At 38.9% G+C, this 16,781-nt stretch overlaps 1 protein-coding gene across 2 annotated transcripts in view; it reads left to right on the forward strand.

The window, feature by feature from the left end:
• Positions 1-16,781, forward strand: part of LOC146499025 (adenylate cyclase type 1-like) — a 64,030-nt gene that overhangs the window by 23,057 nt on the left and 24,192 nt on the right. Inside the window, exons 6-16 of one of the 2 annotated variants that reach the window (XM_085137661.1) lie at positions 692-850; positions 4,748-4,889; positions 7,052-7,207; positions 9,898-10,092; positions 12,194-12,291; positions 12,438-12,522; positions 13,262-13,351; positions 15,089-15,363; positions 15,769-15,895; positions 15,995-16,138; positions 16,294-16,410. In XM_085137661.1, the coding sequence (XP_084993787.1) occupies positions 692-850; positions 4,748-4,889; positions 7,052-7,207; positions 9,898-10,092; positions 12,194-12,291; positions 12,438-12,522; positions 13,262-13,351; positions 15,089-15,363; positions 15,769-15,895; positions 15,995-16,138; positions 16,294-16,410 (1,588 nt within the window). The remainder of the gene's footprint in view (positions 1-691; positions 851-4,747; positions 4,890-7,051; positions 7,208-9,897; positions 10,093-12,193; positions 12,292-12,437; positions 12,523-13,261; positions 13,352-15,088; positions 15,364-15,768; positions 15,896-15,994; positions 16,139-16,293; positions 16,411-16,781) is intronic. The other variant, XM_085137659.1, reaches the window with a different exon arrangement.

Genomic DNA, 16,781 nt, shown 5'->3' on the forward strand with positions numbered 1-16,781 from the left:
TGGAAGCGTATGATTACAGATGCGCCTCTCTACATCAAAGATTTTGTACTCACGTAGCAACCCTGAATCAGTTTTGCTACACGATTCAGAACTTTAAGATTCAAGATTAATTCCATTATCATAATCTAACACGAGGCTGTAAAACAATATCCACAAAAATAGCAATTAAAAAAAGGGCTCTTGTGCTCAAATGTGGTTGCGCTACAGCAGATGTTTCTGATTGGCTTGCCACATGGCAGGAAGGTAAACAGGTTGTGGCAAGGGGGGAATTGTCTTTTAATATCTTTTGGGTTCTGCACCAACATTTAACCTCATTGTACAGATATCACTGATGCTTGGTAGATGGTTGCCTGATTTCTTCCAACACATCCCATACCAGTTAGTGGTGTTTCCTGCTGGGAAACAACTATGCTTCTTTAGAGATGTTAATAAGACCTTGTTGTGAGAATTTATCCTCTTTAAGTTTGAGCTAAAGGTCACTGTAGTCTAACCTAGTGTTGTTAACACTCAGTAATCTGGAGAAAATTGCTGGGCATCTTTTACTACCCAGCATTATCATTGCTTCAGCCACACTGCTTCCTATATGGCAACAAAAAGAAAACAAAACAACAACAATAAAAAAATACTTTAAATGTTAAATTGTCCTGGTTTTTGTTCAAGTAGTTATAAATCATTCTTTCCCCCCCTGCAGGTCGGTGGTGGAGGCCACAGAGGTGGATCTGAACATGCGCGTAGGCCTGCACACAGGACGGGTGCTGTGTGGCGTGCTGGGCCTGAGGAAATGGCAGTATGATGTCTGGTCAAACGATGTCACACTGGCGAATGTGATGGAGGCTGGAGGGCTGCCTGGGTCAGTACTGACTGTTACACCCACTGAAAATCAGACGAACGCAGCACACACACTCATGCAAAGACACGGAATACAGTATGTCAGCTACAGTAATATGACACAGTGTTATGACAGACTTTCTGTATGTACACTACTATGTTCATAGACTTCTCAAATGGTTATCATAATTCACAGGGTCATTTACATAGAAATTTAAAATTACCATATTTTTTGGACCATAAGGGTGCGAATTATATTAAGTGAAACAAAACAGTCAGATAAGTCTTTTAAAGTATCCTGCCATGTAATTGCATTTGTCCATAACCATCAGGAACCCTCACGTTGCCATTTAGAGTGAAAAAAAGTTAGCGTTCATCCTCCAGTTTCACTGTGTTTATGTTATGCTAACATAGCTGTGTTGCTAGTGATCACGTAGCACATCATTATATACCAGCTAGCCCAACTTCAGTAACCCTACAAATGTCACTGCTGTTTAGTTTTCTGTATTCATTTATGTTGGAAGTGATAGCAGAGCTGTAAGTTTTATGTTTTTCAGAAATTTCTCAGTCAGAATATGCTATATCATGTTTAGGTGGTAACTAGCAAGCTAACTTCCCGCTAACTTCTAACTCCGTTAAATTTAATAAATTCTGTTTTCATGGATGCCTGGATGTTAAACTTAATTGTTACACCTGGTAAAGCTGCAAAACAATCATTTTATTAAAGATGAAACAATTTAGACCATGTTTAACTCTCAGTAATGCCTCAGTGTTCGTTTGACTTTGGAACCTGAAGAGGACAGATTTTTGGACCCAGATTACTCCGTGAGGCTCCTGATTACAGGAGGCATAATGCTCCGACAATCCATCAAGGGGTGCGGTTTTGTAGCTTACGAAGTCGTACTAAAGCATTTTTTGACAGATTTTTGAGCCCGTGTACCACATAAAATCGGTTTGAGGTCAGTAAGCACAACCAGAATTCATACATAAGGCGCACTGACGTTTTTTGGCACACTGATGATTTTTGAGAAAATTGAAGGATTTTAAGTGCGCCTTATAGTGTGGAAAATATGGTACCTTTAAAAAAAAACAAAAAAAACAGAAAACAATGAATTTAGCAAGCTATTGCTTACCTAAGTATTTTTCAAAATGTATAGAAATTGTGAAAATGCACTTGATCAGTCACCCATTTTCCATCCATTAACTGAAGATCAATGAAAGAGTGTAAAAAATAGTGTTTGTGCATGAGCTGACATTGTTACCAGATATGAAAGAAAGCTTTCGCAAGACTCTAAGCAGTCCCATGGAAAACTGTATCATTAGCTTGTTGGACAAACTTTAAAAAGCTAGAGGCTGAAGTACTGATTTTCTGTAGGTCTCTATCAGTTTTTTACATTATTGTGAAAGTTTAGCCCCTCTGTTTGAGGCCATTGTCCTGTTGCATGATTCCATTTTGGTCCAGCTTTACCATTTAGACAGATGCCCTCACATTTGACTCTATAAAATGTACAGGTTCTGTGCCTGAATCATCACCTCTCCAACACTGTGTTTGACAGCTCGTAGGATGTGTTTGTACTGATATGCTGTCTTTGTTTTCTTCCAAACATGTTTCATCATGGCCAAACATCTTTACATTGATTTCACCTGTCCAAAGGACATTGTTCCATTCTCATGAATTCTTTAGCTACAGCTTTGCAAACCTAAGCCATGCTGCCATGTTCATTTTAGAGAGAAGAGGCATTCTCCTGGCAACCCTTCCAATCAAGCCATAGTTCTTCAGTCTTTTTCTAATAGTACTGTTCTGAGCTTACCATTTTACTTGCTAACTGGGGCCTGTAGAGTGCATGGTTTGCATGGTTTGACTTGGTGGGATGTCCACCCCTGCTGTGGTGTCTTACCTGAATACTCCAGACTAGCAAACTGCCAAAAAATCTGCCTTTATCGACCTGCTCACATTTACTGATGATGATTTGAATAACAGCATCCAACTGCTACTTACCAATTCCTCTGGAAGCAGTGAGGGTGTGAAAACTTGTTTTTCACTTGTTTTTTCCACATGACTGCACATTGTGTAGCACTTTCTCTAATAATCTATCACATCTGATAAATATAAATTCTAGATTCAAAAGCGTGCTCAGAATAAGAGCACATCAAATCATTAGTTAAAAGAAAAATCCTACGACTTTAGCAAAAAAAATGTAAATTGTGTATTTACAGAATTCACACGCAAGTATTATAAAATATAAATAAGATATAAATTCACTAGCTGTGTCCATGTCCTCATTTTAGGCTTGACAGCGTTTTAGTAGATAATACGCCCTGCCACAAAGCAAAGATGGTACAAGAATGGTTTGAGGAGCACAACACAGAGTTTGAGGTGTTGACTTTGCCTCTAAATATGACAGATCTTGAGATCTGTCATATTTAGAGGCAAAGATGCTCGACTGGATTGAAGATGCTCGACTGATCCAGTCGAGCATCTTCGATCCATGGAGGCCCCACTTTGCAACTGGTAGGACTTAAAAGATTTGTTGCTAAAAGCTTGGTGCCAAATACCGCAGCACACGTTCATATTAAGCAGCGGGTCATAATGTTATGCCTGATTGGTGTATACATATATGCAGCCATCAGATTGTGTTTTGGACAGCACCACATTTTTTGACATCAGAAGGGATCATATTGGAAAAAAAATACTAGAATTTCTCTCACCTCACTCAAGCACAAATTTATTGGACTTTACTACATATAATTTGTGTAATAATATCATACTATAACTTATACTAAGCTACGGTTTACAGTTTTCGTACTTTTTCCAATAAATAGAAAAGATATTACAGGTCCGATTGAATAAGGTGCTGCTTACAACTGTTGTAAGATACATCCTTAAACTTGTCAAGTCGATCTGACCTAGAAAAAGCCAAACAAAATATCAAAGCAATGTAAACATAAAACAGCATTCCTGAGTAGGCACACCAACATCTGCTCAACAAGTAACTGAGAAATCACAACCTGTGTTCGTTTACAGAGTTGTACCAAAATAAACCACACGGGTCATCCTGATATTTAGCTAAGTGTTTTTAACTGTTTCCATACAACATCTGGATTGACTTGGCTTACCGTGATCATTTGTGGAATCATTTCGTTGGTGCTCATGCTAATTGTTGATGAAGTAGTAAATAAAATGATCTTTTAAGAGGTCAACTTTTCCCACATTCTGCCCTGAAAAACCGTTGCAAGAAAATAATTCAGATTTAATGTAGTTGCACAAATGTGCTAACTAGGACATAAACAGCAGCTAATAATAAAACTGACCACCACGATTAAATTAATGTCACTTCATTAAACTGGCTGCAGAAATGATCAGACCAACACAATGTATATGGACGTGGCTGGGTTTCTTTATTTTGTTCACTAGTTCTTTTCAGGTTACGGCACAACTTGAGCCAGGAGTCAGCTCCTCTCGAGGCTTCCTCCACTGCACACTCTCCCCGTCAGTCTCCTCCGTCACTATATACAAGGAGAGAGTGATTAGTCTCTGCACAAACACCTGTCCCCTCTGCCACCCCGACGTCGCCCCGAGAGCTAGCTGCGCCACCCGTCCCACGGCAGCAGGCCAGAGACCACACCCCTGCCACACTGGCATACAGTAACAAGCAGATTTGCATTTTAAACAGCACTGAAATGAGATTGCCTGTTTGGCTAAATTTGGTTCTGTTTCAAGTGAGGTAATAAGATTTTAGGACTCGTTACCAGATTAGATGATTTACCAGGATGAAAATTTCTATGATGTGACGAGTTTTGAGCAAGCCGAGGGGCTATTAAGCTGATAAAAATAATGAGGGGATAATGATTTGAGACCTTAGCATTGGACTTTTTATCACCAACTGCTTTTTGTCCTCTGCTTTGCTTGTGCTCCCAGCAAGGTGCACATCACAAGGACCACCCTGGAGTGTTTGAACGGAGACTATGAGGTGGAACCGGGCTTTGGCCACGAGAGACATGCCTTCCTACAGAAGCATCACATAGAAACGTTTTTCATCGTGCCATCACACAGACGGAAAGTACGACAAAATGATTTCTTTTCTGCAGATTCTCTTACAACCGTATAACTTGAGAGGTGACACAGCTGTCAGTGTTGTAACAGTTAATCCTCTGATGGAGGGAGAGGGAGGCAAGCCATGTGCTAAGCTGGCATGCACATGACTAGTATCAATATCTCACACCAACTGCACATGTGCATCGGAGCTGGCTGTTCGTGTCAGAAAAAATGTTTTAAATCCCTCGTAAAGTGCACATGCACAACGCTGGCACCGGCATGCACACGCAGATAAACACTTGATCCAGGTTTTGTAATATCCCACATTCACAGTTTACTGTAAAAATCCCACTCAAGCCTACTTGATTTCCATGAATGAGACAATTCTCCACATTTAATTTCATGCCATGTCCTTTTAACCCCTTCATTAATGGAGAATATAAATTTTGAATTTAAACATTTTTGAATTACATTTTTTTTATGGATAATTAAATGGAGGGAAGATGCAATCAGAAACACTGATGTTGAATTGAAATTTCAGAAGTGCATCCCAGGCTAAATTACCTGGGTGGCCTTCAGGAAGCAAAGTTTAAGTTGTGGAGGGTTCCAAAATAATAATAATAATGATGATGAATTGGCGAGAAATAATATTACTTGGTTGTACAAGTAATCAATGGTGCATTCGTCCCTAAAACAGAATATATGTTGCTTTTCCTTTCCACACATGACACTGAAGTAAATCTCTTTCGATTTTTGAATCAAATGAAATCAAGACCTGATGTCTTCTCTGTCCCATCTAGCTTAAAATGAAGCATAGCAATAGTGAATTTAGGATTTTTACATTTGTTTGCTTTTTTAAATTTAGATGCATTTTACTACTTATTATGAGAGCTGTGCTATTTTTGGAGCTACATATTTGTTATTGTCACATTTACTCATATTTAGTCATATGACTAAATGTAAAAAGAGCGTGCCTGCTTATATTGTGCTTGTTCAGATCTACTGCGCACTATCATAATACATTTTCTTTATTTGTAATACATGTAGAGTGATACGTCTGTCCTAAGGGGCAATGGCAATACATAGCTCTGAAAAATGAGGACTTAAAGGCAGCCACTGGTGCAGTGTGGCATGACACACATTTTGTGTTGCTACTGTGTTGTTGATAACAGCTGGCTAGTGGCGACTTTTTATTGACCCTGTAGAATACAAAGAAATGAGCAGCACATTATTTTTGGTAATATATGAAACTGATTTAAAAACAAAACAAAACAAAACAAAAATATTTATTGTTTTTTCAGCCAGTATAAAAAAAAACCCTTAAAACCATAATAGCTTTAACAAATTTACAAACATAGAACATTTAATAAGACTTACAATTTCCTTGATCTTAATCAAAGCTTTATAATGACCCACAACGGTCAGGGTGACTTGAACTGACTAGTCTTTAAGCACCCTTAAAACAATGAGAACAAAACAATCACATTCACATGTCCAACTATTTAGTTAAAAGATTAAGTACCTTTAAAATACATGGCCCAAATCAATAATTGTATTAATTATAAAAGCAATAGTAATGTAAATGTTCCAGCCTATTTAACCTTTTTCATCTCAACCATATTTAACGTAGTACAACATACAGTAGCAACAGTAATACAAAAATCCTAACAATGTATGCCACAAAGCTAAATTTATAAGTCTGATACAGCACATGATAAATGGTAAAATTCTAATGTTACGGCAAATATCCATATTCAAATACGAGACTGCATAATGCTAATGATAATTACTTTGACTTTAGCATGTTTCAGTTTCATATATTTCACATTTTCACTTCGCAAGCAAGAAAAAATAACATAACAAATGAAAGACGGATTGAATTTATGGATGTATTAGTTACGAGTTTTTGTGTTTACTGTTTGTGCTGTCAATTATTCTATCAAAGCTGTGCTTAATTGTGCTATATACACTAGGCTAAATGTTAGCTTTTTCTTCCTGAAAAATATTAACGAGACAACTGTAAGAGACTTAATGCTTCATTTGATTTATGTGATGTTTTCTTTTTCTTCTTTTTTTTTTTCAAAAAAGCCTATTATAGTATATCATATCAAGCCTTAAATGTGTTCAGTATGTTGAGTTCTTTATCAAATGTTCTATTTATTGTTTTATTTTTATCTTTATTTCCAGATCTTTCCTGGTATTATCCTATCAGACATCAAACCAGCCAAGAGGATGAAGTTCAAGACAGTGTGCTACTTGCTTGTGCAGCTCATGCACTGTAGGAAGATGTTCAAGGCCGAGATCCCCTTCTCCAATGTCATGACCTGTGAGGATGATGACAAGGTATGTGTAAAAAGCACTAAGGGAAGCATCTCTTTGGTTTCAAATTACAAAAGTAATTTGCTGTGCTTGCATATGAGTGCACAGAATATGAATTACTAGTTCACATAGTCAAATGGAAATCCTTTTATTAGACTTGCCTATAGGTGTTTTTTGGGTGGATTGAAATCCTGCTTGGATCCATAATCTGCATGTCAAACAATCACACAAGCAAACATTAATATGTATTTAATGTCTGCTTGTATTGTATTAATGTATTAATATGTACATTTCACATCTTCAGAAGTACCACAGTACTCCTGCTTTATGACAGACTCTTAAAAAGTAAGCCACTGGGACTGATACAACCACTGACATTGACTTTATATATGCCAGATTACAATTTCATGTCCATATGAGCATCACATTGTTCTTGTTGATGTGTTTCTTAGCTCTGTGTGTGACGCGGCAGTGAGTCAGTCATGGAGTCGTCGAGTGTTTGGGCGATTGGTGTTGTGTCACAGTGTCTGGCTGTCAGAAATAGCCTGCTAGCTCTAATCCACCCAACTCTGTGAGCCGGTCCAGGCATTAACACTTCATGATTTTGATGAGGTTGCATTACAACTGCTGGTAATCACCCACTGCCTGGTATCATCTCTCATAATAGCATTAGACACATTGTTATATGATTATCCAAGTAGCTAAAATCCTTCCTTTGTGACACATAGCAAATCTATAATAGAATTATGACTGGGAATTGTTTGGTGCTATTTACAAGATCTAATCTTGCTATACATGACACATTAAAAATGGTGACTCTTGCTTCACTGTCACCTGTCAAGGGGCGGAATACATTAGGCAGCAAGTGAATATTCAGTTCTTGATACAGATGTGTTGGAAATAGGAAAAATGGCCAAGCATCAGAATCAGAGAGACTTTGCTAAGCCAAACTTTGATGGCTAGGACACTGACTGTTCCAGGAGGGGTTTTCTAGTTAGTACATACTAAAAGTGATCCAAAGAACCGTTTTGAATGACAACACAGTTATCACCAGGTTCATATGGGAAAGTTTGTGTTTTAGGGCGTTACTTTGATGGGTTCACAAACATAAAAAGTTCAAGCTTTAGACGTGATTTCAAATATCTCAGTGTGACTGAGCATCTGTGGAATATTCTAAAAAAACAAGTCAAACTGAGGGAGCCTTCACCTGGCAACTTTGCTGCTTACATCTTTTTGCTACAGGACATCGTCAGAAATCTTGTGGAGTCTCGATTCACCAACATACAAAAGCTGATTTTATGACTAAAGGGGGTCTTTAAAGCATGTATGCAGGATGTGGCATGTACTGTGCTTTGAAACACATTATCTTGATTAGCTTGCACCCACTTTAAGGGGCACTGTGGTCAACGTTAGGGATAACTTTGATTGCTGCATGCTGTGAAAGGAGAAGGGGGGTATCCAGCTGGCAGCACAGAAGGCTGGGTGTGTCAACAGTTGTGGAGCTCGGTTTTGGTCAGTAACATGTGTAAAGAGCTTGGATTTGTTATACGTTCTTCCAAATAGGTCCATAAATCTGTTATACCTTCAGACATAATAAGGAACAGGAGTTGAAAAAGCAGATCTTAAAGAAAAATGTCTTCATATAATATTATACTGTAGCCAATGAGCAGTAACTTCTGCAGGTAACATACCATTCTGTAGTTTGTTATCATAATTTTCAAATTGGGCATTATTTTATTCATTATTGTATTTGACAACTGAGTTCCATCTCCCTGGATTCCACCCACAGGACCAATAAAAAACCGTCACACAGAAAAAGCAATTAAAACACACCAATGTGTACTTTGTCTACCTACTTATTTTCTGATTAACTGCTACCTGAAACTTCAGTGTGATGTGACATTAGTGCCTCTGCCTCTGTATTACCAGCAGCAAATAAGTATTTATAACCTTATCATCAGATTGTATATTAGACCTTTTCTCTTTGCCACCATCAGATCAAAAGCACAATGTCAATACAATGCCCATTTTAATGAGGTTCAGCTATAGTTCTACATCTTTAATTTACATTATAAAATGTGATCACAACTTAATCTGCTACGTGGAACTTGTAGTAAGTTGACATGTGCTCAAGAAACAAAAGACCCCCCCCCCCAAAAAAAGGCTATTATTGGTTGGTGGAGCAAAGAAAAACTGTTTCTTGTCTTTCTTTCTTTTTTTTTTTTACCAAGGTCTTTTAATGATAAGAGCCTTGTGCCTAAATTTGTGTCTGAGCTCTAACTTCACAGTGGTTAAACAATATTCAAGGCCCTGTGGTTTTGATCGGTTAGATTTAAAGCCTTTTGCATGTTAATTTCTTAATCTGTTTAAAAACAAATTCAGTCACCTAACTTCTAATTTCAGCCTTCTCTGCATTTATGAATTTGTGCACGCATAACATGCGTGTGTGCATCTCTGTGAGCTGCTATTGGTGAGGTAGTTGGACGGTAAGTAATGAGTATTATATCCTCAGATATTCAGACAAGCATGTCTGCAAACTTTTTTTTTGTCTTTATAGAGTCAAATTCTCCTGTGCTCAGGAGCTGTGTAAGTGCTGAGCTCACAAAACTCGTCATTTGTATGCCTCACTGCATCAGCTGACAAGCAGTCAGCCTTAACGCACGAGGCAGGTCTCTGCAGAGACTGATTGTGTTGTCTTTTTCGCTGTATGACAGCGGCGAGCCTTGCGGACTGCATCGGAGAAGCTGAGGAATCGGACGTCTTTCTCAGCCACTGCCGTGCAGCACTCGCCAGGAACGCGAGTCAACCGTTACATTGGGCGGCTCATCGAAGCGCGTCAGACCGAGTCTGAGACATCAGACCTCAACTGCATCACCCTGTTCTACAAGAGCAGAGACAGGGAGCGCAGGGTGAGGACACACGAGACCTGAACATCTGATCGAGAAACTCGTAACTTTTCAACAGATATACAAATGTATTAATATATACTTTGCTCAAGATACAACATGCTTCGTGACTGCCCCCCCTTCTGTCTTACTCTCGCACATACACACCCTACACGAGCTCTAATTCTCTTTCTCCCTCTCTCCCACGCCTGTTGTCTATGTGTGTGTGCGTGCAAGAGGAATCCACCCACCCTCTCAGGAGGGGGTGCAGATAATGATTTGGGAACGTCTGAGCAGCACACGTGATATCTTTCTCCAATGTGTGCGTGGGTAGCCATAAAGGAGAAACAGAACAGAGATGGGTTCATGCGTCGACGTGTGCGCGCGTGTCAGCGTCTGCATTTAAAGTTGTTTCAGAAGAAATAAAACCTGTGCAAAGTAAAAACATAATTAATTGCCTCTCATGTTTAACTTGTTTTAGCCTTGCTATCTTTTAGGAGAAGCGCAATAAATAAAGAAGACACAAATGAGCATAATGGGTTTTTAAAAATATATTCCTGCACTACAAGATTTATTTCAAAACACATGTTTTACAAATTTAGACATCCCCTTTCCTTTCTTTTGCAAGAGATAAGTGAAGTTTTTTATTAGTACAAACATGAGCCAAAAGCCTCTTTTCCAGTTAAATAAAAACAATTGTGGCAATCTGTATTCTGGGTAAAAACTATTTTTCTTGTTAGAGTAAAAACAGCTGTGATAAGTAAATGGCTTATGGCTGTCACTTTTTGTGGTCATAAACAAGTGAGGATCCAATTGGAAACACCATAGGAGATGGAAAAATCAAATCCTGTATTTTCAAAGGGTAAACAGAAGGCTCTGCAGATATGAGGCAGGAAGTCTAAAATGTGTCCTAAAAGTCTACGTAGGGTAGAAGGAAAACAAACTAGATTCAGGATTAGATTCAGGAATAACAGAGAGTTGTGATAATGACAAATACTGAGGTAGGACATAGAGAATAAATGAGCACAACAGGGAAAGGGATAATAAACCGCATGTGAACTAAATCAGGACAGCAACCAGGGCAGACAAATGAACAAAAGGGGGACAGGAACTATTCTTTGAAATAAAGCAGAGAATATTAAAAGAAGTAAAAAGAATGAACAGTAAGATAAAGACAGGTGGAACAATGTAAAAAAGATGGGTGTACCTTCCAGGTCTGTGGCAGTGTCTTAAACCTGCATTCTTTCTAATGACCAGCAGGGAGAGAATCTACTGGTTTCAAAAACACAGTCTGAATGTATAGAAGTCTGCCCCTCTGCCTCTCTGATCCATTACCTCAGTAAAGATTTTTCTGGTGAAATTAAGTGCTCACTCACTAGTTTCAAGTTACACTGAAAGCATAATATTCATCTGATGAACTATAATCCCCATCAGAGGCAAAAATTGCGTACTGTGTGATTAAGTATGCAGTATCTCTTGGTTTCTCACGTTTTAAAATCACTGCACTCTTATCACCTTTGGTTTAAAGATTCCAAAATGATGACAAGAAAACATTGCTAAGACTTTGCTAATGTCACGTTGAATCCTCCATCTTTTATATACAGCCAATGGGAATTACAGCTGGAATTGAGAAAAGTAACCAGCATTTAAAATCACAAAGGTAAAACATCCAAGAATTATAGTAAAAACAAAAACAACGAAATGCAGTAATTAAAAAGACAGTTACAAAGAAATCTATAAATTCCTTTGAATAGATTTTCAAGTTCAGGTGATGCACATCATTGTTGGACTAAAACAGTTTATAGCACCAGCACCAGAGTGTTTGGATGATACTTTCGAGACGTAAAAACCAACAATAGCACCTTTAAACTTCATTAGTATCATATCATGTTAATATCTGTAGCTGGTCAGTTTCTAATAAAACTGAAATGACCATGTAGTTGTCTTCAAACAATCGTATGTACTTATCTCTAGGATGATGTAAAAGCAATGCCAGGATTCCCCATGATAAAGGATTTCCAACACAGTGCTCTGAATGGACCTACACTGTTTTTGCAATGGATGGATGGATTCTTTGTGCTTCTTCTTCTATTTACATTTTAACTCTTGTTTCCTCTTTTCTTAGTATCATCAGGTATATGATGACCAGTTCATCAGTGCTGTGGTTCTTTCTCTGATCCTTGCTGCCCTGTTCGGCCTTATCTACCTACTAATGATCCCACAGTATGTAGACACACACATTCACGCACAAAATGTCCAATCATATTACGCAAAATAGTTTGTGGGCCAGTTAGAAAAGGAGCTGTTTTTCACAGCATTTAGTGAAAACTGGAAAGCCCTGCTCACTCTCTTGTCTCTTTGTCTCCCAGGGGGATGCTGGTGCTGCTGCTGTTGGTGCTGTGTGTGTGTTTCCACGTGGCCTGTGTCATGTACCTTCATCTCACCAGTGTTCAGGTAAGACCTCCAGACCTCTCCCAGCAGCCTCACATGTGTAAAGATCACACTCTTAATACACTCTTTGTCAGTGGTTTTAGTCACTTTGTTGTTGCTTTGGGCCTCTTAATGACTATTTTGTGTCTTTTTGTTGTCTAATTCTTTAGGACGTTACTTCATATGGCTTTAAAATAATTTTGAGTCTCTGTAATTGCTTTGCTTATGTTGGGGGGTATTTTGTATTTATTTAAGGTAATTTTATATATATGTTCATTGTGGGTTTTTTTTATTTTAGAGTTGTTTTTTCATAATCTGACATTTCTCTTAGATAAATCAGTGTTTCACTATCACTACTATAACTTCATAGTTTTATTTATTTATTTTTATTTAGCCTCCTTTAGCATACACTTAGTGGACTTACAAGCCTTTTAGCATTTTAGCAATCTTTGATTAATTATATTTTTGTGTGTGAAAAAAAGCCTTCATATCGGAGCACCATGATCCTTTTTGCATAGTGAGCGCATAATCTCTATATGACACTGTGGCATCATGCTACATTGAACTATCATCATACCCTTTAAGTGTCTCCTCTAATAGACCTGAACATAATGAGCCACACCACAAAATGCACTCATTTTATTCCCAGTCCTGGTTAATGATTTGTCCAAAATGCATTTAAAGTAGATAAACAGTTGCTTCATTTACTCCTTCTATTTTCCGCCTCCCTGCCAACCTCCCTTTCCCTTTCCTCTGGCTTTAGTGCCAACCGGGCTGCCTCACCATCCAGATCCGAACAGTGCTGTGTGTCTTCCTCGTTTTGCTCACCTACTCTGTTACCCAGGCCTGTGTGGTAAGTGTATGTGATTTATATAAATGATATCATGGTCTGTGTTCAAAATCAGTTACTATTCACTATATGTAGTTTGGCATATTACCTATTCATGGTTGATATTCCACAGTCATGTTGAGTGAAAGGAGTTGTCAGAGTTTCATCATTTCAGTTCTGGTCTAAGGAGCTCGGAAAGAATGCGATTGGACTTCTTTAAATTTTGTCACCTCTCATTCGAGAAGCGTCTTCAGTTCAAGTAGGGATTGTCCCTTAATAGAGTTGTTCGTTACGGGTCAAACCACTGTGAGATCTTGCCTCACCCTACCTTGTGACCTCTATAGGTCACCTGACACAAGATGTGAGTAGGGGTTGAGGCCCCTGGGAGGGATGTCAAAACTGCACTGGAGGTGGCCTCTTTCACTCCTCTTTCAAACCATCTGTCTTCTCTGTCCTAAATGTGAACATTGTCATCCTTGCAAGATTGACCTTTACCCTTTAGACGCAGACGTACAGCTCAGTCTTGTCCTGTTGAGGTGGCTCTTCTGTGTAATGCGTTTATGGAGTGGCTGTTTGGTTTATTTATTACAGATGGTTTGAAAGAGGAGTGAAAGAGGCCACCTCCAGTGCAGTTTTGACATCCCTCCCAGGGGCCTCAACCCCTACTCACATCTTGTGTCAGCACAGCATATACTGTGCTGTTCTTCTTGTATTTGGGAGTTTTTGTCTGAGGGTGTGGCTGGGTATGAGGTGCACTGGGGTGTCATGATTAGAAGTCATGATTAGAGATAATTCTCCTGATTTTCTCTGACAAAACTTCATTGTTGGTCACGATTACAAATACCAAATCTGATTTGACTGCAACTGTATCAGAGAAGCGCTTGTGTCAACGCACCACTATTTTATTTGGATATTTTTTTCTTCTTTTCTTATTTTTCAAAGGAAATGCCCATATGAGTTTTTGTTTTAATAGTTAAAAAGTTGGCAACACTATAATCAGGATATAGGTAGCTTAGCATAGCAGAAGAAGAAAAAGTTACTTTAAGCTGATGTCACCCCAAAGGAATTTGCACCTTCTCCTGGGGATCTTTTTCCTGATAGTCAAATATATGAACTACTACATTAGGAATGTACTAGTTTAGCATAGCAAAGAAACACAAATACTGGTAAAAATGGGCAGATCCAAATCTAACCCCTTTAACAACCTAATATGCAGACCAGTGTCTTAAGAAGACGGACATCACATAGCCAGGCTTGCATTATTTCAGCTTGTCGTAGACTATTGAATTTGAACATTCAGCTTGATCAGTAAACAGTTTATGGCCTCTCCAGTCATCATATTGCACATGGGTGTACTCTAAAGATAAATGTGTGCATGCAGAATCTGTCTGTCTCCTTCTGCAAGGCAAATACGACCTGAGTGCACGAGCAGGTTGGTCTTTACTGCCACAGCTGAGAGATTACTCCCTTACTGTTTATATTATACGGGAAGATAAGGTTTGGAAACAGAATCCAAAGGCATGGTTTATCACACTGTACTTACGCTTTATTCAAATGTTCGTGGTGCTCTGTACCCAGATGTGATGTAGCAAAATAATTAGTCGAGGATCTCTTGGAAAGGAACAAATCAGGCACACAGATTGTTAAATTGTCTATTCAGGTTTCTAACCTTAATGCCATTAGATCAATGAGAAATTTATTATTTAATATTAAATGTTTTAGGATTTTTTAAGATAAATTATCAAAGTAATTGTCTTTCAGGTGGGTTGTGTTCCCTGGGGTAAAGTTGGGACAAACTCCAACCGCTCTGTGGAGAACATCCCCGCAGACACTCTCATGGTTAGATCTGCTAACGCCACAGCAACGGACCGGGCTTGTCCCAACATGGCCTACGCCTTGCTCTCCTGTGTGGCGGGGACCCTCACCGTGATCCCTTACATTCGTGTCTCCTCGCTCCCCAAGATCCTCCTCCTCTTCCTACTCTCCATCACATATGCAGTTGTCATGGAGACCAGTGGTTACCGTCAAGCTGTGGGGTAAGCTGCGTTGTTAAGACTTGTATATGTAATATATGTAAGGTTTATGGTTATAGTCAGGTTTGGCTAAGTGTGCTAAGTACAAAAAAAGTTGCTGTTTTCCACAAGAACACAAGAAAGTACAATACAAAAGCTCAAAATCCTATCAAATTATTATCAAAATATTAAAACAGTAGGAGAGGAATTGCAGCAAAATCTGACATATTTCCCTCATCAAAATACTGAGTGTAAAGTTCTGATTTACATTGTATTTGCATTTGAAGCATGTATTTCTATGCATATTTTCCCACTTTCTTCTTCCACTCCAACACATTTCAAGTCATTGTTTTGTATTGTCATGAGTTCTTCCCTACATAACAAAAATAATAAACATTATAAAAATGTTTTTATGTCTCCATCTTCCAGTGGTGGCTTTCTGCACACACGGGGCTATGACCCTGTTTTGGCAGTGTTGCTTTTTTCTGGAGCCCTGGCTCTGCATTCAAGACAACTGGACCTTAAATTGCGACTTGACTATCTCTGGGCAACTCAGGTGTGTGGCTGCTGGTACATTCAACATCCTGTTCTTGCTTCTAGGGTTCAGTTTTAGTCAGGATTTGATCATTGTAATACAGATTTGTGTTTTCTTTAGTGCCTATGCTCAGTCTTGGGTTGTCTCAGTGGATCATCAAAGCCTGGATGTTTCTATTTTGGGAAGATGCTGCATGTTTGTCTTGTCTGCAAATCATTATCTCCCTCTAGTGATAAGGACGGGCAATTACATCTCCTCTTTGCTGTAAGCTAGAGTACGCCATCATAGTGCTTAAAACTTAAAATGTCAAGATCAGTGCCACTTTTTAAAGGATCTGCTGTGTGTGTGTGTGTGTGTGTGTGTGTGTGTGTGTGTGTGTGTGTGTGTGTGTGTGTTGCGTGATTGCTGATGTCATGCAGGCGGAGGAGGAGAGAGACGACATGGAAAAAGTGAAGCTGGACAACAAGAGGATCCTGTTCAACCTGCTGCCAGCTCATGTGGCTCAACACTTCCTGATGTCAAATCCCAGGAACATGGTGAGCATCTGCGGGCACGTCCAGGCTCATCCAACAGGGAGCGTCAGTCTAAAGTGCGTAAGCACCTTTGAAATCAGAAAGCACACCCTGACACAGTAGGTGCTTTAGGAAGCTCTGAGGTTTAGGTTTGGTGAGAGAGACGACATGAAAAAAGGTGTCTAGATTTTTAGGTGACAAGTCAAGATTCACACCTGGTTTTTTTTTTCCAACTATTTTGCCTTTTAATGTAAATGTCTCAGTACAGTGCATGTATGTGGGTTTTGAGAAGTTTAGTTACTGATTTTACATTTTCAGGAGCTTATATCTGAGGAATTTGAAGGTCGAAGGTGGAGGGAAAAATCTAAAAAGCATACATTTCCAAATTTTGTTAT

Source organism: Neolamprologus multifasciatus, chromosome 17, assembly GCF_963576455.1.
Source record: "Neolamprologus multifasciatus chromosome 17, fNeoMul1.2, whole genome shotgun sequence".
NCBI classification, from domain to species: domain Eukaryota; kingdom Metazoa; phylum Chordata; class Actinopteri; order Cichliformes; family Cichlidae; genus Neolamprologus; species Neolamprologus multifasciatus.